Source organism: Vicia villosa, unplaced genomic scaffold (assembly GCF_029867415.1).
Source record: "Vicia villosa cultivar HV-30 ecotype Madison, WI unplaced genomic scaffold, Vvil1.0 ctg.000045F_1_1_3, whole genome shotgun sequence".
Lineage (NCBI taxonomy): Eukaryota > Viridiplantae > Streptophyta > Magnoliopsida > Fabales > Fabaceae > Vicia > Vicia villosa.
In genome coordinates this window covers 175,864-198,425 of record NW_026704979.1, presented here as the reverse complement: position 1 = coordinate 198,425, position 22,562 = coordinate 175,864, and the positions used below count along the sequence as shown (strand labels likewise).

General features: G+C 28.5%; 1 protein-coding gene and 1 pseudogene across 1 annotated transcript; both read left to right on the top strand.

Moving 5' to 3' along the window:
- The first annotated feature begins 2,539 nt into the window (after positions 1-2,539).
- LOC131622963 (F-box/kelch-repeat protein At3g23880-like) lies at positions 2,540-3,803 on the top strand (annotated as a pseudogene).
- Positions 3,804-7,229: 3,426 nt separating this feature from the next.
- On the top strand, positions 7,230-9,217 carry LOC131622962 (F-box/kelch-repeat protein At3g23880-like). The gene is made up of 2 exons (XM_058893969.1): positions 7,230-8,509; positions 9,163-9,217. Exons 1-2 carry the CDS (start codon positions 7,230-7,232, stop codon positions 9,215-9,217), a joined length of 1,335 nt encoding a protein of 444 aa, XP_058749952.1.
- Positions 9,218-22,562: the final 13,345 nt, after the last annotated feature.

The following is a 22,562-nucleotide window of genomic DNA, read 5'->3' as shown; positions in this document are numbered from 1 at the left end:
ACATTCAAATTCTCTTTTATATAACATATCACATAATATTCCACATAGTAAGCATGTGAGTAAACACAATCCTTGTTATTAATTATGTCTTTTTTGGTCGTCAAATATGTTTTCTCTCTAATTTGTATCCTCTATTTATGTTAGTTTACGGGCACATTGAAGGAGATGGAACATTCTGCAAAGTTCACTAGAAACAAAGGTGAAAATGAATATTCCAAACCCACAAATTGCAATCGAGGAGACAGTATCCAAAATGATGTTTTTGTTTTGTTTTGTTGTCTTACATATGAGTCTAGAGTGTGTGTGTTATGTAAGTTGTCTAATTAAGTGGTATAGAGTTGATAACACATTTGATATTGAGTCGGTTTTTAGTTTAGATAGATATTATAAATGAGAAGTGACTATGATATATGCATGGTGTGTGAAACGTTTAGGGGCATTGTGTGTTATAATAGAACTGAGTATTATGAGATTGTGTTCTCCATGTTTTATTCATCAAGTAGTGTTTATTGTAGACAATGGTTTCTGCAGCAAAGTCTGTCTAAATTTTCTTTTCTTGCAAACATATCATTATTCGTAAAATATTTCTTAATTATCCAAATGAGTAAAACTGAATGTTAAGTCTTAGCATGGTCAAATGATGCAGTTAACTTCTTACGTGGAGTATATGTGAAAGCAGTTGCCAAGATAATGGAGCAATCTTTGAGACTCTTTTTTCAGCACCAAAATTTATTGGAGGTATAATGCTTGCATCTTTGTCGATGTTGTCTCTGGTGGAACATCAATTTTTGCTGAGAAGCTGAGGTTGATTAGAGGCTAGCAGAAGCGATTTCTCTTTTTCCTGTTAGCTGTCTTACTTGAGTTATTTGTTGCATTTGTCTATCAAATTTTCTAGATAGTAGAAGTATTATTCATTTGGTTGCTGGGTGGCCTCGATGTTGGTGGTGGTGCTGTATTATGAAAGCAATATGGTGCATTAGTTATTTGCTATTTTATGTTGTTCTTTGTACTGTTTTTGGCATAACTTATGCCTGCTGGTAATGAGTTATTTTGCCTTTTCAACAACAAAAAATAAGAAGCCTATAATTAATGATTTATTTTTAGAATTTTATAATTATATGTTTTTGATAAAAAAAAACTATAATTAATATTAAGTAGCGGCATTTATAATTAATTCCTTTAGTTGAAAAAATTATATATTTCGCTACATCTATAATTACTGATTTATTTTCAAAATTTTATATTTCTATTTTTTAATAAAACTGATGTGAAATAGCTTAAATTTTTATTTGAAAACATTATAGATATAATTTTGAATCTTAATATGTTATCTACTCACTCCTGGTCTTAAAAAGTTGAATAAAATCTATTCTTGTAATAAATTTTTAAATATTAATAATGAATAACCATAAATTAAAATTATAAAATAATATTTGTTTTTTAATTTTATTTTTAAAATTATATAAATATAACATTGACTTGTTTAGAAGTTATTTTATGGTATATTTATATAATATATATAAATATACCATAAATATATAATATATATATAAAGTAATATAATTATATATTACTTTGTTTATATTTTTTAAAAATATATATTACTTTATATATTAGTAAATAATATATATAAATAAAGTAATATAAATATATATTACTTTGTTTATATTTTTTACAAATATATATTATTTTATATATTAGTAAATAATATATATATAAATAAAGGAATATAAATATATATTACTTTGTTTATATTTTTACTAATATATATATATATATATATATATATATATATATATATATATATATATATATATATATATATATATATATATATATATATATATATATATATATATATATATATATATATATAATATTTATGGTATATTTATATTAATTTATAATAAATATTCATTTGTATATTAAATATAAATATACCATATATATAACTTTGTTTATATTTATAAATATTGATTACTTTATAAATATTTATAAATATACCATAAATATAAACATACCATAAATATTTATGTAAATATACCATAATTATATAATATATATAAAGTAATATAATTATATAATACTTTATTTATATTTTTTACAAATATATATTACTTTATATATTTGTAAATAATATATATAAATAAAGTAATATAAATATATATTACTTTGTTTATATTTTTAACAAATATATATTACTTTATAAATTAGTAAATAATATATATAAATAAAGGAATATAAATATATATTACTTTGTTTATATTTTTACAAATATATATTACTTTATATATTAGTAAATAATATATATAAATAAAGGAATATAAATATATATTACTTTGTTTATATATATATATATATATATATATATATATATATATATATATATATATATATATATATATATATATACCCACACATTTAACTTCAATGTATTTATATTTATAATTGAATTACCTTCGTATTTTTTTTCTTATTTCTCTCTTCTTCCTGCTCTTTTGTCTATATGATTTTATAAATTTAACTTCAATACAATTGCTCCAATGGATATTTCTCCGGTTAAGAAGCAACTTCAATCAAGAATATCATTGAAGCGGCTGTTCATTCCACTTGAGCTCATTGCAGAAATCCTTTCTCTTCTTAATGTGAAAGCCATTCAGCGATTTAGGTGTGTAAGCAAATGTTGGAATGCTTTGATCTCTGAATCAACTTTTACCAAAAGGCACCTTAAGGTATCGTCTCGAAACCCACACCTCGTATTATCAATTCCGGAATACCCTTTAACTTGTGTGGTATCGGTACCCGTTCATCGATTACTCGAGACTTAATCGATAACTGTTGTCGGTGACACTTGTTTGAGTCCTAAATGGGGTATTTCAGAGGTTGTTTGTTCCTGCAACGGATTGATTTGTGTGCTTTTCAAATCTATCACAAACCTAGAAACCAAGTACAAGTTTTGTTTGTGGAACCCAGCAACAAGGACAATATCAAAAAAATTAGGATTTTTTTGCGGGAATGAGTCTTTATTAAGCCCTTTCAAGTTTAGTTTTGGTTGTGATTATTCGACAGAAACTTATAAGATAGTAGTGCTTCATACAGAAAAAAATGAAGGTGCTGAGAGCGACGACAATATATGGATAAGCAAGGTGAGAGTTTTCAATTTAGGAGATATTTGTTGGAGAGATATTCAAAGTTTTCCTTTGATTCCTCTTATTTGGAATGATGGTGTGCATTTGAGTGGAACTGTTAACTGGTTATCTATTCACGGTGCTTACATATCAATGTGTGATGGAGAAAGATTTAGAGCTTTTATTCCAGATGTTAAACAGTTGCAGATTGTTTCGCTTGATCTTTCATCCGAGACATACACACATTTTTTCCTTCCTAAGGGTTTTATTGAGGTGTCGTGCCTTGAGCCATCTCTTCGAGTTATGATGGACTGCCTTTGTTTTTCACACGACTTTAATAAAACTGAATTTGTAGTGTGGAAAATGAAGGAGTTTGGAGTTCACCAGTCTTGGTCTCAGTTATTCAGGATTGACTATTTTAATCTTCAAATAAATAATCCTCCCATTGAAGATGATTTCTTTTATGATGAATACATGAAATGTGAGATTCCATTGTTGCCATTATATGTTTGTAAGGATGGAGATACATTGATATTGGCATATGATGAAGTGGACGCAGTAATTATCTATAATAAGAGGGATAATATAGTGAAGAGAACTAGAGTTTCCAATCAAATAGATTGGTTCACGGCTGTTGATTATGTTGAAAGCATGGTTTCGACTCATTGGAAGTAAGTTCTTTTAAATTTATGATAATTTATTTATTTTACTTTAAAATCTTTATAATAATATTGTGTGAACCTTAGGTTGATTAAGTTGTAAAATGATTATATTGATCCAATGTCCAATTTATTGTATAGATATATTGCTCCTATTAATCTACTTATAGATACAAGCAAGTGACTCACTTAAAAATATTTAATAAGTAGATTTATTGCACCTATAAATCTACTGATAGACGAGAACAAGAAAATCCATAAATATTGAAATCTTCAAACTTTATTAATTTCATTTACACTAATGTTAATTATAGCCAATAAACATATAATTAAGTGTTAATTTCTTTTTATACATGATGATAATGATATTGCAATTTCATATATTTATTAATTATACTATTGTAAATTATGTTACATGCTTTGATTCATGATGTTGTGGCTTAAGCCTATATTTTTATTATTATTTAACTTGTAGTCTAATGAATATTTTATAAATTATAGATCTGGAGATGGAGATGGAGATGACGATGATGATGAATATGAAGATGAATATGACGAACAAGACATAGATATTGGATTTGGTGGATGGACTGGTTTGTAGCAGGGAATAATAATCTTCATTTTTTATATTTGGATGGAGAGAAATATATGCAACAACATATATGTAATGGTTCTCTTAATTGTTATATGTGTTAGTTTGTTAACACAAGATTTGCTCTGCGAGTGTTGTTTTTTCAATGTTGTGGCATGTAGGAGTTATTTATTCTGAAAACAATCTTGGATCATCTACACTATAATTTTTCTAAGTACTATTTTTGTATGATGAGTTCAACTTTTGTGGTATACAGATCAACTTTTATGGTATACAGATCAACTTTTGTGGTTCCAATTGAACAAGTAAATTACTCCATATCAAATATTTTATCTTAATTTTTTAAATTTGTTTTTTCATACTTAAATGCTTTATAAGGAGCTTATTTAATGCTGGGGTCTAATTAGCTCAATAAGTTTTTGTATTTGGTTCCCTTATAGATCACCTTCCACCCTACAATTTTACAATATCCCAAGTGTATCATTCAATTCATAATTTATCTTTTACAATATCCCAAGTGTATCATTCAATTCATAATTTATCTTTTATAAAATTTTTAGTGTTTTTTGAAAAATTTTACTTTGAAAACTTGTCAATTTTACAAAATTTAGTACTCTGAAAGACTTTTCCTAAAAGTATTGCACATTTTAATTAAGCAAAAAATGCAAGAGTCATTTTACCATTTTTTTTAAATGCGGTATATTTCACTATACTTGTAAAAAATACAATGTCTAAGTTGTGACTTTGGTGGACAAGAAAAACATCAATCTTATCAATCTTTGAGTAAGTCAAGGTTCGATTTGACCTCTCTTTTATGTATTAATAATTGTTCCAACTTTAATTTGTTCATCAAGACTCTGACTGTTACACATGTTATTTTGTTAATTTCTTTCAATTAGTTGCTTCTCATTTGTTTGAGACTTCGATTGTGCGGCCTACTTTTATGGTTTCTATCTTTATGGTCATTGCATCATTAAAATCATTCAATGCCTTATTCTTTTGTCTAGATTTTAATTGAGTAACTTGATATCCTAAATCCTTTACCTGTCTTAGCATTGACTTAACCTCATAATAAGATGATCTCACTCACAAAATATATCAAGACAGACTAGCCAATATGACTCAAGGTCGGATCTATCCAGCCTATGCCAATTAAAGCTTTCTCTGAAGGTTCATCATATTCTAGGACAAATGGTTCAAGCCCTGTTAACAAAATTGAACGCTATTTCCATGAAAGATGTTGATTGCAACAAAGAAATTTATCGATGGTTGCACCTTTGCTTAATAAATTTCTTGATAAATATCATGCATGGTGTTATATGCTGATTAGTAAAAAGTTCAGAATTTGGTTCAAGTTTGAATTTACAAAGTAAACTTCTCAACACTTTAAACTAAAAAACTACTACACTTTTACCCATTAATCATCTAGCTCCGTATTATTTCCTTTTTTATTATTTTTAAATACATTTCAAATTGATTCTTTAAAAATTCACCCGTGAAAGAAGATGAACATGTTAAGGGGTTAAAGAGAAACAATAGACTACAAAGAATTACATGAATTGCTTAAATAAACTTTTAAATCACAATCATCTACTTTAATCCAAAAGTTGATAAATATTCTTTTTATTCACATATAATACGCATTTTCATTATATATATATATATAGTTTACCTTTTATATATTTTAACATTAGTTATTAATTTACTTTGTATACGGGTTTTACTATTTTGTATATTTTTATTGTTATCTATTTGAAATTTTACAACAAAAAAAAATTATTTTATTATATTATTATTTTATATTAAATTTTGTATTCTCAGTTATTAATTTACTTTATATACATTTTTTTCCTATTTTACTTTTTTTCTTGTTATATGTTTGAAATATATAACATAGTAAAAATATGTATAACAATCAAAATAATATCTAACATTCCTAAAATTATATATATATATATATATATATATATATATATATATATATATATATATATATATATATATATATATATATATATATATATATATATATATATATATATATATATATATATTGGAATGTTAGCTATTTTTTCGCTTGTTATATATTTTCTAATTATTTCAAACATATAACAAGTTAAAATGTAAAATAGAAAAAAATTAATATACGTTTGAAAAAAATTTCTTGTATATTTGTTTACCTTTTGTATATTTATCCATTATTAGTTATTAATTTAGTTTTGCATATGTTTTTTTTACTATTTTATATATTTTTCTTACTATATGTTTGAAATATTAAAAAAAATGATACTTTAATTAATTCTTATTTTAAATTAATTTTTATAATTTTAGTTATTAACTTACTTTGTATAAGTTTATTTTACTATTTTATATATTTTTTCCTTATATATTTGAAATATCTATTTATATATCAATTTTTAAACCTTTAGTTATTTGGTTACTTTTTATTCATTTAACATCAGTTATTAATTTACTTTGTATAGGGTTTTTTATACTATTTTACATATTTTTCTTGTTATATGTTTAAAATAAAATATATAAAAAATATGATTTACACATGTTATAATGTTAGTTATTAATTTACTTTGCACACATTTTTACAATATTATTTATTTTTCTTTTATATGTTTGAAATATATAAAATTGTAAAAAATATATAAAAGGTAAAAATATGATTAACATTTAAGAAAATTTTAGATATATATAACAAAAAAAATCATATTTTTATCTTATACATAATTTATTTTTTTCTTGTTTTAAAAAATATAATATTTTATTTATTGTGGTTAATACTACAATCATCTTGGCTATTATCGTTTTTTTCCATCTTCTTCTTTCTCGTTTTCTTATATGGATTCATATTTCAACTTCAATACAAGTGCTCTTTCAACTAAGAAGCAACTTCATTCCAGAATGTCATTGCAACCAATGTTCGTTCCTCATGAGCTCATCACAGTAATTCTCTCTCTCCTTAGTGTGAAAGCCATCCAACGATTCAGGTGTGTAAGCAAATTTTGGAACACTTTTATCTCTGATTCAAATTTGACAGAAATGCACCTTAAGATATCGTCTCGCAACCCTCATTTCATACTATCAATTCCTGAATACCCTCTGACTTGTGTGGTATCGGTATTCGTAAAACAATTACTTGAGAGTCGTTCAATAACTATTGCTAGTGAGACTTGCTTGAGTCTGAGATGGGGAATTCGTGAGGTTGTTGGTTCTTGCAATGGATTGCTATGTGTACTTTTCAATTCTATCAACAATGAAAAAATGATGTACAAGTTTTGTTTATGGAACCCAGCAACAAGGACAATATCTGAAAAATTAGGATTTTTTTGCGACTATGAGCCTTCACTAGGCCCTTTTAAGTTCAGTTTTGGTTGCGATTATTTAACAGGAACATATAAAATAGTGGCACTTCATACCCAACGAAATGAAGACGGTGAGAGCAATGACGATGCTTGGATAAGCAAGGTAAGAGTTTTCAATTTAGGTGATAATTGTTGGAGAGATATTCAAAGTTTTTCGTCGGTTCCTCTAGTTTGGAATAAGGGTGTGCATTTGAGTGGGACTATTAATTGGTTATCTATTCACGGTGCTTACATATCCTTGTGTGATGGAGAAAGATTTAGAGCTTTAATTCCAAATGTTAAACAGTTAGTGATTGTTTCGCTTGATCTTTCGACAGAAACATACAAAACATTTTTGCTGCCTAACGATTTTATTGAGGTACCGTGCCTTGAGCCATCTCTTCGTGTTATGATGGACTGCCTTTGTTTTTCACATGATTTTAACAAAACTGAATTTGTTGTATGGCAAATGAAGGAGCTTGGAGTCCAACAGTCTTGGACTCAATTATTCAGAATTGAATATTTTAATCTTCAGTTGAATAACCCTCCCACTGAAGTTGACTTTTTTTATGATGAATACATGAAATGTGAGATTCCATTATTGTCGTTCTATATTTCGAAAGATGGAAATACATTGATATTGGCATATGATGAAATTAACGCAGTAATTATCTATAATCAACTAGATAATACTGTAAAGAGAACTAGAATTTCCAATGAAATAGACTGGTTTACGGCAGTTGATTATGTTGAAAGCTTGGTTTCAACTGATTGGAGGTATGTTCTTTTAAACCTATATAATTTATTTATGTTTCTTAAAAAAATTTATGATAACATTATGTGAATATTTTACATGTGATAATAGCTTAGGTTAATTAAGATGTAAAATGATTATATATTATACCTGTTAATCTACTGATATATACAAGCAAGTGACAAATTTGAAAATATTTATGGTATAGGTTTTTTGGACTTATAAATCTACTGATAGATGAGAACAAGAAAAACTATAACTATATTTTTATTGTTTCACTTCTAGTCTAATTATTATTATTTTTTTTCGAATTATGAATATGAAGATGAATATGAAGATCAATTAAGTGACATTGATATTGGATTTGGTGGATGGACAGGTGTATACTAGATTATGATTATGTATCATAATCAAAGTATAGGAAGGAAGCCGGGAATAATAATCTTCATTTTTTATATTTGGATAGAGGAAAATATATGCAGCAACATATCTGTAATGATATCTGCAAGCTCTTAATTGTTATATGTGTTAGTTTGTTAACACTAGATTTGCTCTACTAGTGTTAGTTTACTTGCTTCTTTCAATATTGTGGCATGTAGGAGTTATTTATTTTGAAGACAATCTTATATCATCTACACTTTAATTTTTTGAAGTACTATTTTTCTATGGTATGCAGTTCTACTTTAATGGTTCCACTTGACCAAGTTTGTAATATGTATGTGTACTTCTAATTTCCACATATCATGTATAAATGACACAGGTCAAAGAAGTTTTCACAACATTTGTGATCTCTTTACAACAAAATTGGAAATTTGAATTATTGATGCAAAGCGAATTACCTCGTACAAATGATTCAATCCCAATTTTATAAATTTTTTTTATGCTTTAATGTTTTATAGATCTATTTCCTATGAAAACACTTAAGAGGAAATATCTTCATCCAGTAGTTAGCAATTGCAAACATTACACTCTTCACCAATTAGAATCTGCATGCATAAGAAAGCAGTCTAGTACACTACTATACAAATATTACATTTTTTGACGAAACTTTTATCTCAGTCAGAAAAAACGAGGTATTATGCATATGCGCGTAATGTTTTATTTTTTTATAATAGTTAAAATAACACATTCCCTCATTTTTTTAAAAACCAAGGGGAAAAACAAATCAGGACACGCTTCAAATTCTAACTTTTGTAGTTTATGTTTTTATTTGTTTATAAGTGTAAACTAAATGAACTAATATTTCGGTTTTTAGATATAACTGAGAGATCAAATAATCAGATTTCATTATAAAAGCACTCGTCAAACAGAATTTAACCTAATCCTTACTTATATGAAGCCGTTCCAAACTCACATGCATCATTCTTTGAGATGGATTGCAAGACAGAAAAAATCTTCAATGTTTTTCTGCCCTTGCAATCTATCTCACATAATGGTGTTGATGTTGTTGTTGTTGTGTTTTTGCTCATTTGATATATATATATATATATATATATATATATATATATATATATATATATATATATATATATATATATATATATATATATATATATATATATATATATTGCAAGTATAGAAAATCAATCTTGCTTTAAAGATTTGTTGACATGTCCAACCAAAGAAATAGTACGACATTCCTGTACTTATCTCTCTTCAAACAAACATACTTCTAAAAAATGGTGAATTTGAATGCAAAGTTCTGACATTCAAGCATCATTCTTTTAGAAGTTGGAACTTAAACAGAGAAGAGAGCTTAACCTTTGAAAAGATTTGTTGTAAAAAAATTATCTTAATATTTTGTGTAAATAATATACTATTTTAAAAAAAAATAATTATTCACCTCAATTTTAATCCAAAACTGAGGTGATAATTTAAAGGATATGATAATTTGCCCCGGTTTTATAGCTAAATCGAGGGGTATAATAATCATATTTTACTATAAAAACACTCGCTAAACAGGTTTTACACCCTAATCGTTAATAATATGAAGTCACCCCAAAGAGAGGAGATATTTACCACCGCTACAACATATCTATTGGATGGATTGCAAGTGCAGAAAATAAAAAAAATTCATTTGTCTTGGAAACAGGTCTCTTGCATCTTGCTCGGGACCCCTAGCATCTAAATCTTGATATCATGGAAGATTTGTTTCATACAATGTATTTTTAATATTTTATGAAAACAATGTAATTAAAAATAAAATAAAATGCACATTCACCTTGGTGATTTGTCATGACCAAGGTGATAGTTAAGCGTTATTTTCTATACTATATATACCGACCTTAACAAATCTTTGTCATCCATTTAATGATTATCAATGCTCAAGATGCTGCCATTAGTGATCTGCATGAAACATATGAGACATCCGTTATAAAAGCATACTGAATATTGAAAATCAAACCTAAATGAAACATATGAAGCGCTTGAAACCTAAAGACGCTTCGAAAAGATATCTATGAAGGCTTACAAGAGCTGAAAATTTCCTAGGTTCAAGGTTTATTTTCTTAAATATTCATTCAAATCGAAAATGATTTGATTTTTTATATTAGTTATCTTACCCTTTTTTTTCATCAGAAACAATTGCATGTAAGATCCAACAGAAGATCTTTCCCAAGATTCAATAATTCAAAGATCTAAAGTCTAAATCTTGAAGGAATTTGATTTTTATCTTGAACTCTAAGGAATTTGACTTTTACTTTAATTTTATCTTTTCTGGGTAAACAATGTAACATCTTTAAAACAATATTAATAATAATCATATCTCTCAATTTTTTGAATAAACCGAGACACAAGATACACTAGTTTTGAAAATAATAAAAGTGCAGCCGCTGGGGTTCGAACCCATGTGCATATAACTATACCCCTCGATTTTGTAATCACTGAGGTGTTAAGTGGGAAATTTTTATGACGCCCTTCATTACCTCGCTACTTTATTTGAGGTAAATTGCATTTCGTATCTGAGGTTAAAAGTGTTATTTGTTGTAGTGGTACTACATTGATTTAATCTCACAAACATCTTATCAATTAATGGAGCACAAATAGCTATCGATAACTTTCTGCTAGCCAGTGTAACCCCCAAGTATTTAAAAGGCAGGGTACCGATAGCAAAACCAGTTTCCTTTTGAATAAGTAGATAGACCTCCTCATCTATACCTCCAAAGTAGATTTTGATTTTTGGAGTACTAACTTTCAACCCAGTAGCAGCAGAAAAATATCTGAACTTATCCATTATCAACCTAACTGAATCTAGGTCTCCTCTCACAAACATCAATAAATCATCAACAAAGCATAGGTTAGTGATCTTCACCTTATCACACTTTGAATGGAAGTTGACGTTAGGAGTCAAATCCAGTCCTTGCAACATTCTATGCAGATATTCCATAATCATAACAGACAGAAGAGGTGAGATGGGATCACCTTGCCTCAAACCTCTTTTTGCATTTAAAATTCTAGGAGGCATATCAATAATAGAGAATCTATATAAGACAATAATAACACAAGCCAAAATCCAATTTATAAAATTTTGAGGGAAACTAAGTTCAGCTATAATGTGAATAGAGCAGGTCATTCAATAGTATCATATGTCTTTTGGATGTCCATCTGGATCATACACATTGGAGAACTATTTGTCCTTCCGTAGCCCCTTATCAATTCTTGAAGCCATAAATACCTGGAGCTTTAGTATTGCCAATATTAGTTAGAGAAGTCAATAGTTCCTTCTCTTTGATTGGCCTGGTTATAAGTTGAGCACTTTCCCAAGGCAGTTTATTACCTAACCTGATAGCAGGTACATCGATTCCTTTTAACTCAGCTACCTTAGCCCCCACCAAAATAGTGTAGAAATCAAGGATTTCTTTTTCAATGGAATCTTGAGTACTAAGCAAGGACCCATCCAAGGATGCAAGGGTATGTAGCCCCTTATGTTTATTCCTTTCTTTCACTGATTCATGAAAATATGAATTATTATTGTCCCCTAGCTTGAGATAGTTTATTTTTGTCGTTTGCATTAAAATAGATTCCTCAATCTGATTCAATTGAACTACTTGATGTGTATAATGCTTCACTTGTTCAATAGCCTAGTTGTCAAAAAAGTGGGGTTGAAGATATTCTTGTGCTTGCAAGAGATATTTCCTAGCTCTCTGAATTTGGACCTGAATAAATGTGAACTTCCTGTTAAGAGGCTTAATGATGGGTTGAAGTCTTCTAAGCTTCATCCATAGTTCGTATATAGAAATCCCCCTAATATTATTCTGCCAACTACTATCCACAATCTGCATATAGGATGTGTCTTGTGTTACAAAATTCCAAAATTTGAAAAAATATCTTATTTGAGTAAGTTGCTGCCTCAACCATATCTTTTTAGGAGCATGGTCAGAAACACTTAGAGCAGAAACTTCCATTGTGATATCCTGATAGGTTAAAAGTCATTCAACATTCCCAACACTATGCCAGTTTTTTTTTTTTAATAACGCTATTTTAAATATTTAATACTGCTTGTACGCGCTATTAAAGCCCTTGCTATTATATGTAAGCTACTTATGATAGCGCTTTTAAGCATTATTAAAAGGAAAAGCATTAATAGCATTTCGTTAAAAATGCTATCATATCCTAATAAAAGCGATATGGCAACAATTTTTTAATAGGATTTAATAGCCTTTTCTTAAAAAAGCGCTATTATAAACTATATAATTAATAGCATTTTTATAAAGCTCGCTATCATTGACCCAACTTTTTATAGCACTTTCTTAAAAGTGCTATTAAATGCCCCCTTTTTATATAAAAAACAAAATTGTTGGAGAATTTTATAATACAACAAAAATGCAGACAATAATTTTATCAAAATCCAAATATTGAAAAAACTCATTAATGAATAACCTATTGTACAAGATGATCATTTAATTATTCATAAATTCATTAAATATTAGCACTTTCGCACCATTCTAAAATTAACATTGCATACATATCATCGTGACTTTTATTAAATATAACAACTCCTACTATACTACAGAACTTCGTAACGTTTATGTAGTATTGCAAACGAAAATCTCCCAAAATACCAAATTTTGCAAGTTTAATGAACTTCTTGTTTTTTATGTAGTATAACACACGAAAATCTTCCGAAATACCAATGTATGCAAGTGTAACGAACTTCGTGACTTTTATGTAGTATAGCACACAAAAATCTTCCAAAAGACTAAATTTTGCAAGTTTGACATACTTCGTGACTTTTATGTAGTATAGCACACGAAAATTTTCCTAAATACCAATGTATACAAGTTTAACAAACTTCGTGACTTTTATGTACTACAGCATACAGAAATCTTCCAGTAACAAAATTTTGCAAGTTTAACAAACTTCATGACTTTTATGTATTATAGCACACAAAAATCTTCCAAAATACCAATATATGCTAGTTTAACGAACTTCGTGACTTTTATGTAGTATAGCACACGGAAATCTTCCAAAAGACTAAATTTTGCAAGTTTAACATACTTCGTGACTTTTATGTAGCAAATCACACTAAAATCTTCCAAAATACCAATGTATACAAGTTTAACAAACTTCGTGAATTTCATGTCGTATAGCATACGAAAATTTTCCAAAATACCAATGTATACAATTTTAACGAACTTCAATACATTTATGTAATATGGCACACAAAAATCTCCCAAAATACCAAATTTTGCAAGTTTGACGAACTTCGTGTTTTTTATGTAGTATAGCACACGAAAATCATCCAAAATACCAATATATGCAAGATTAACGAACTTCATGACTTTTATGTAGTATAGCACACGGAAATCTTTCAAAAGACTAAATTTTGCAAGTTTAACAAATTTCGTGACTTTCATATAGTATAGAACACGAAAATTTTCCAAAATACCAATGTATACAAGTTTACGAACTTCGTGACGTTTATGTAGTATAGCACACGAAAATCTCCCAAAATAAAAATTTTTACAAGTTTAACGAACTTCTTGTTTTTTAAGTAGTATAGCACAGGAAAATCTTCCAAAATAACAATGTATGCAAGTTTAACAAACTTAGTGACTTTTATGTACTATAGCATACAAAAATCTTCCAAAATACCAATGTATACAAGCTTAACAAATTTCGTGACGTTTATGTAGTATAGCACACGAAAATCTCCCAAAATACCAAATTTTGCAACTTTAACGAACTTCGTGACTTTTATGTAGTAAGCACACAAAAATCTTCCAAAATACCAATAATTGCATGTTTAACAAATTTTGTGACTTTTATGTAGTATAGCACACGAAAATCTTCCAATAGACTAAATTTTGCATGTTTAAAGAAATTCGTGACTTTTATGTAGTATAGCACACGGAAATCTTCCAAAATAACAATGTATGCAAGTTTAACTAACTTCGTGACTTTTATGTAGTGTAGCACACGAAAATCTTCCAAAAGACTAAATTTTGCAAGTTTAACAAATTTCGTTACTCTTATGTAGTATAGCACATTAAAATTTTCCAAAACACCAATGTATACCAGTTTACGATTTTCGTGACGTTTGTGTAGTATATAGCACACGAAAATCTCCTTAAATACCAAATTTTACAAATTAACGAACTTCGTGTTTTTTATATAGTATTGCACACGAATATCTTCCAAAATACCAATTTATGCAGGTTTAATGAACTTCGTGACTTTTATGTAGTATAACACACAAAAATCTTCCAAGAGAATAAATTTTGCAAGTTTAACAAACTTCGTGACTTTTATGTACTATAGCATACGAAAATCTTCCAATGACAAAGTTTTGCAAGTTTAACAAACTTCGTGACTTTTATGTATTATAGCACACGAAAACTTGCAAAATACCAATGTATGCTAGTTTAACGTACTTTGTGACTTTTATGTAGTATAGCACACGAAAATCTTCCAAAAGACTAAATTTTGCAAGTTTAACAAACTTCGTGAAATTCATGTAGTATAACACAAGAAAATTTTCCAAAATACCAATGTATACAAGTTTAACGAACTTCGTGACATTTATGTAGTATGTCACCCAAAAATCTCCAAAAATACCAAAATTTTCAAGTTTAACGAATTTCTTGTTTTTTATGTAGTATAGCACATGAAAATCTTCCAAAATTCCAATGTATGTGAATTTAACGAACTCTGTGACTTTCATGTACTATAGAACACGAAAATCTTCCAAAAGACTAAATTTTGCAACTTTAACAAACTTCGTGACTTTTATGTACTATAGCATACGAAAATCTTCCAATGACAAAGTTTTGCAAGTTTAACAAACTTCGTGACTTTTATGTATTATAGCACACGAAAACTTGCAAAATACCAATGTATGCTAGTTTAACGTACTTTGTGACTTTTATGTAGTATAGCACACGGAAATCTTTCAAAAGACTAAATTTTGCAAGTTTAACAAACTTCGTGAATTTCATGTAGTATAACACACGAAAATTTTCCAAAATACCAATGTATACAAGTTTAACGAACTTTGTGACATTTATGAAGTATGTCACCCAAAAATCTCCAAAAATACCAAAATTTTCAAGTTTAACGAATTTCTTGTTTTTTATTTAGTATAGCACATGAAAATCTTTCAAAATACCAATGTATGTGAATTTAACGAACTCTGTGACTTTCATTTACTATAGAACACGAAAATCTTCCAAAAGACTAAATTTTGCAAGTTTAACAAACTTTGTGACTTTTATGTACTATAGCATACAAAAATCCTCCAATAGACCAAATTTTGCAAGTTTAACAAACTTCGTGACTTTTATGTATTATAGCGCATGAAAATCTTCCAAAATACCAATGTACGCTAGTTTAACCAACTTTGTGACTTTTATGTAGTATAGCACATGGAAATCTTCCAAAAGACTAAATTTTGCAAGTTTAACAAACTTCAGGTTTTTTATGTAGTATAGCACACAAAAATCTTACAAAATAACAATGTATGAAAGTTTAACAAACTTCGTGACTTTTATGTAGTATAGAACACAAAAATCTTCTAAAAGACTAAATTTTACAAGTTTAACAAACTTCGGGACTTTTATGTTGTATAGCACACGGAAATCCTCCAAAAGACTAAATTTGACAAGTTTAACAAACTTCGTGACTTTTATGTATTATAGCACACGAAAATCTTCCAAAAGACTAAATTTTGCAAGTTTAACAAATTTTATGACTTACATATAGTATAGCACACGAAAATTTTCCAAATTATCAATGTATTATAGCACACAAAAATCTCCCAAAATACCAAATTTTGCAAGTTTAACGAACTTCGCGTTTTTTAAGTAGTATATAGCACACGAAAATCTTCCAAAATACCAATGTATTCAAGTTTAACGAACATCGTGACTTTTATGTAGTATAGCACACGAAAATCTTCCAAAAGACTAAATTTTGCTAGTTTAAGAAACTTCGTTACTTTTATGTACTAATGCATACGAAAATCCTCCAATGACAAAATTTTGCAAGTTTAACAAACTTCGTGACTTTTATATATTATAGCACACGAAAATCTCCCTAAATACCAAAATTTGCAAGTTTAACGAACTTCGCATTTTTTAAGTAGTATAGCACACGAAAATCTTCCAAAATAACAATGTATGCAAGTTTAACAAATTTCTTGACTTTTATGTACTATAGCACTTGGAAATCTTCCAAAAGACTAAATTTTGCAAGTTTAACAAATATCGTGACTTTCATATAGTATAGCACACGAAAATTTTACAAAATATCAATGTATTCAAGTTTACGAACTTCGTGACGTTTATGTAGTATAGCACACGAAAATCTCCAAAAATACCAAATTTTGCAAGTTTAACGAACTTCGTGTCTTTTAAGTAGTATAGCACACGAAAATCTTATAAAATAACAATGTATGCAAGTTTAACAAACTTCGGGACTTTTATGTACTAATGCACACGAAAATCTTCCAATGATAAAATTTTGCAAGTTTTACAAACTTCGTGAATTTTATATATTATAGCACACGAAAACTTCCAAACTACCAGTTTATGCTAGATTAACGAACTTCGTGACTTTTATGTAGTATAGCACACGGAAGTCTTCCAAAAGACTAAATTTTGCAAGTTTCACAAATTTCGTGACTTTCATATAGTATAGCACACACATTTTTTCCAAAATATCAATGTATACAAGTTTACGAACTTCGTGACGTTTATGTAGTATAGCACACGAAAATCACCCTAAATACCAAATTTTGCAAGTTTAAGGAACTTCGCGTTTTTTAAGTAGTATAGCACACGAAAATTTTCCAAAATAACAATGTATGCAAGTTTTACAAACTTCGTGAATTTTATATATTATAGCACACGAAAACATCCAAAATACCAGTTTATGCTAGATTAACGAACTTCGTGACTTTTATGTAGTATAGCACACGGAAATCTTCCAAAAGACTAAATTTTGCAAGTTTAACATACTGCGTTACTTTTATGTAGTATAGCACACGGAAAATTTCCAAAATATCAATGTATACAAGTTTACGAACTTCGTGACTTTTATGTACTATTGCATACGAAAATCTTCCAATGACAAAATTTTGCAAGTTTAACAAACTTCGTGACTTTTATATATTATAGCACACGAAAACTTCCAAAATACCAGTGTATGCTAGATTAACGAACTTCGTGACTTTTATGTAGTATAGCACACGGAAATTTTCCAAAAGACTAAATATTGCAAGTTTAACAAATTTCGTGACTTTCATATAGTATAGCACACGAAATTTTTCCAAAATATCATGTATACAAGTTTACGAACTTCGTGATGTTTATGTAGTATAGCACACGAAAATCTCCGTAAATTCCAAATTTCGCAAGTTTAACGAACTTCGCGTTTTTTAAGTAGCATAGCACACGAAAATCGTCCAAACCAACTTCGTGATTTTTATGTAGTATAGCATATGAAAATCTTCCATAAGACTAAACTTTGCAAGTTTAACAAACTTCGTGAATTTCTTGTAGTATAGCACACGATAATTTTCCAAAATACCAACGTATACAAGTTTAACGAACTTCGTGACTTTTATGTAGTATAGAACTACAAAATCTTCTAAAAGACTAAATTTTGCAAGTTTAACAAACTTCGGGACATTTATGTAGTATAGCACATGGAAATCCTCCGAAAGACTAAATTTTGCAAGTTTAACAAACTTCGTGACTTTTATGTATTATAGCACATGAAAATCTTCCAAAATACCAATGTATGCTAGTTTAACGAACTTCGTGACTTTTATGTAGTATAACACACGGAAATTTTCCAAAATACCAATGTATACAAGTTTACGAACTTCGTGACGTTTATGTAGTATTGCACACGGAAATCTCCCAAAATACCAAATCTTGCAAGTTTAACGAACTTCGTGTTTTTTATGAAGTATATGGCACACGAAAATCTCCCATAATACCAAATTTTGCAAGTTTAACGAACTTCGTGTTTTTTATGTAGTATATACCACACGAAAATCTTCCGAAATACCAATGTATGCAGGTTTAACGAACTTCGTGACTTTTATGTATTATAGGACACAAAAATCTTTCAAAAGACTAAATTTTGCAAGTTTAACAATCTTCGTGAATTTCATGTAGTATAGCACACAAAAACTTGCAAAATACCAATGTATGCTAGTTTAACGTACTTTGTGACTTTTATGTAGTATAGCACACAGAAGTCTTCCAAAAGACTAAATTTGGCAAGTTTATTAAACTTTGTGAATTTCATGTAGTATAACACACGAAAATTTTCCCAAATACCAATGTATACAAGTTTAACGAACTTCGTGTCATTTATGTAGTATGGCACTCAAAAATCTCCCAAAATACCAAATTTTGCAAGTTTAACGAACTTTGTGACTTTTTTGTAGTATACCAAACGAAAATCTTCCAAAAGACTAAATTTTGCAAGTTTAACAAGCTTCGTGACTTTTATGTATTATAGCACACGAAAATCTTCAAAAATACCAATGAATGCTAGTTAAACGAACTTTGTGACTTTTATGTAGTCTAGCACACGGAAATCTTCCAAAAGACAAAATTTTGCAAGTTTAACATACTTCGTGACTTTTATATAGTATAACACACAAAAATTTTCAAAAATACCAATGTATACAAGTTTACGAACTTCGTGACGTTTATGTAGTATAGCACACGAAAATCTCCTGAAATACCAAAATTTGCAAGTTTAACGAACTTCGTGTTTTTTATGTAGTATATAGCACACGAAAATCTTCCAAAATACTGATGTATGCAAGTTTAACGAACTTCGTGACTTTTATGTATTATAGCACTTGAAAATCTTCCCAAATACCAATGTATGCGAGTTTAACGAACTTCGTGACTTTTATGTAGTATAGAACACGAAAATCTTCCAAAAGACGAAATTTTGCAAGTTTAACATATTTGGTGACTTTCATGTAGTATAGCACACGAAAATTTTCCAAAATACCAATGTATACAAGTTTAACGAACTTCATGACTTTTAAGTAGTATAGCACACGAAAATCTTCCTATAGAATAAAATTTCATTGTTTAAAGAAATTCGTGAATTTTATGTAGTATAGCACACGAAAATCTTCCAAAATACCAATGTATGCAAGTTTAACAAACTTCGTGACTTTTATGAAGTATAGTACACGAAAATCTTCCAAAAGACTAAATTTTTGCAAGTTTAACAAATTTCGTTTCTTTTATGAAGTATAGCACACGAAAAACTACCAAAATAACAACGTATGCAAGTATAACGAACTTCGTGACTTTTAAGTAGTATAGCACACAAAAAATTTCCAATAGACTAAATTTTGCATGTTTAAAGAAATTCGTGACTTTTATGTAGTATTGCACACGAAAATCTTCCAAATACCAATGTATGCAAGTTTAACGAACTTCGTGACTTTTATGTAGTATAGCACACGAAAATCTTCCAAAAGGCTAAATTTTGCGAGTTTAACAAACATCGTGACTTTTATGTAGTATCGCATACGAAATTCTTCCAAAATACCAATGTATGCTAGTTTAACGAACTTCATGACTTTTATGTAGTATGGCACCCTAAAATCTCCCAAAATACCAAATTTTGCAAGTTTAACAAACTTCGTGATTTTTATGTATTATACCACATGAAAATCTTCCAAAATACCAATGTATGCCAGTTTAACGAACTTTGTGACTTTTATGCACTATAGAACACGAAAATCATCTAAAAGACTAAATTTTGCAAGTTTAACAAACTTCGTGACTTTTATGTAGTATAGCATACGAAAATCTTCCATTAGACCAAATTTTGCAAGTTTAACAAACTTCGTGACTATTATGTATTATAGCACACAAAAATCTTCCAAAATACCAATGTATGCTTGTTCAACGAACTTCGTGACTTTTATGTAGTATAGAATACGAAAATCTTCCAAAAGACTAAATTTTGCAAGTTTAACATATTTCGTAACTTTCATGTAGTATAGCACGCGAAAATTTTCCAAAATACCAATGTATACAAGTTTAACAAACTTCGTGACGTTTATGTAGTATAGCATAGGAAAATCTCCCAAAATACCAAATATTTCAAGTTTAACGAACTTCGTGTTTTTAATGTAGTATAGCACACGAAAATCTTCCAAAATACCAATAATTGCAAGTTTAACGAACTTAGTGACTTTTATGTAGTATAGCACACGAAAATCTTCCAATAGATTGAAATTTCATTGTTTAAAGAAATTCATGACTTTTATGTAGTATAGCACACGAAAATCTTCCAAAATACCAATGTATGCGAGTTTAACAAACTTCGTGACTTTTATGTAGTATAGCACACGAAAATCTTCCAAAAGACTAAATTTTGCAAGTTTAACAAATTTCGTTACTTTTATGTAGTATAGCACACGAAAATCTACCAAAATAACAACGTATGCAAGTTTAATGAACGTCGTGACTTTTAAGTAGTATAGCACACGAAAATCTTCCAATAGACTAAATTTTGCATGTTCAAAGAAATTCGTGACTTTTATATAGTATAGCACACGAAAATCTTCCAAAATACAATGTATGCAAGTTTAACGAACTTTGTGACTTTTATGTAGTATAGTACACGAAAATCTTCCAAAAGGCTAAATTTTGCGAGTTTAACAAACTTCGTGACTTTAATGTAGTATCGCATACGAAATTCTTCCAAAATTCCAATGTATGCATGTTTAACCAACTTCGTGATTTTTATGTAGTATAGCATACGAAAATTTTCCAAAACACCAATGTATGCAAGTTTAACTAACTTCGTGATTTTTATGTAGTATAGCACATGAAAATCTTCCAAAAGACTAAACTTTGCAAGTTTTACAAACTTCGTGAATTTCATGTAGTATAGCACCCGAAATTTTTCCAAAATACCAACGTATACAGGTTTAACGAACTTCGCAACTTTTATGTAGAATAGAACATAAAAACCTTCTAAAAGACTAAATTTTTCAAGTTTAACAAACTTCGGGACTTTTATGTAGTATAGCACACAGAAATCATCCGAAAGACTAAATTTTGAAAGTTTAACAAACTTCGTGACTTTTATTTATTATAGCACACGAAAATCTTCCAAAATACCAATGTATGCTAGTTTAACGTACTTCGTGACTTTTAAGTAGTATAGCACACGAAAATCTTCCAAAGGCCTAAATTTTGCCAGTTTAACAAACTTCGTGAATTTCATGTAGTATAGCACACGAAAATTTTCCAAAATACCAATGATACAAGTCTAACGAACTTCGTGACATTTATGTAGTATGACATCCTAAAATCTCCCAAAATACCAAATTTTGCAAGTTTAACGAACTTCGTGTTTTTTATGTAGTATAGCACACGAAAATCTTCCAAAATACCAATGTATGCCAGTTTAACGAACTTTGTGACTTATATGTACTATTGAACACGAAAATCTTCTAAAAGACAAATTTTTTAAAGTTTAACAAACTTCGTGACTTTTATGTAGTATAGCATACGAAAATCTTCCATTAGACCAAATTTTGCAAGTTTAACAAACTTCGTGACTTTTATGTATCATAGC

Coding starts and splice junctions, on each gene's coding strand:
- LOC131622962 (XM_058893969.1), top strand. CDS start 7,230: ATGGATTCATATTTCAACTTCAATACAAGTGCTCTTTCAACTAAGAAG. Junction 8,510..9,162: donor TTGGTTTCAACTGATTGGAG/GTATGTTCTTTT, acceptor TATGGTATGCAG/TTCTACTTTAATGGTTCCAC.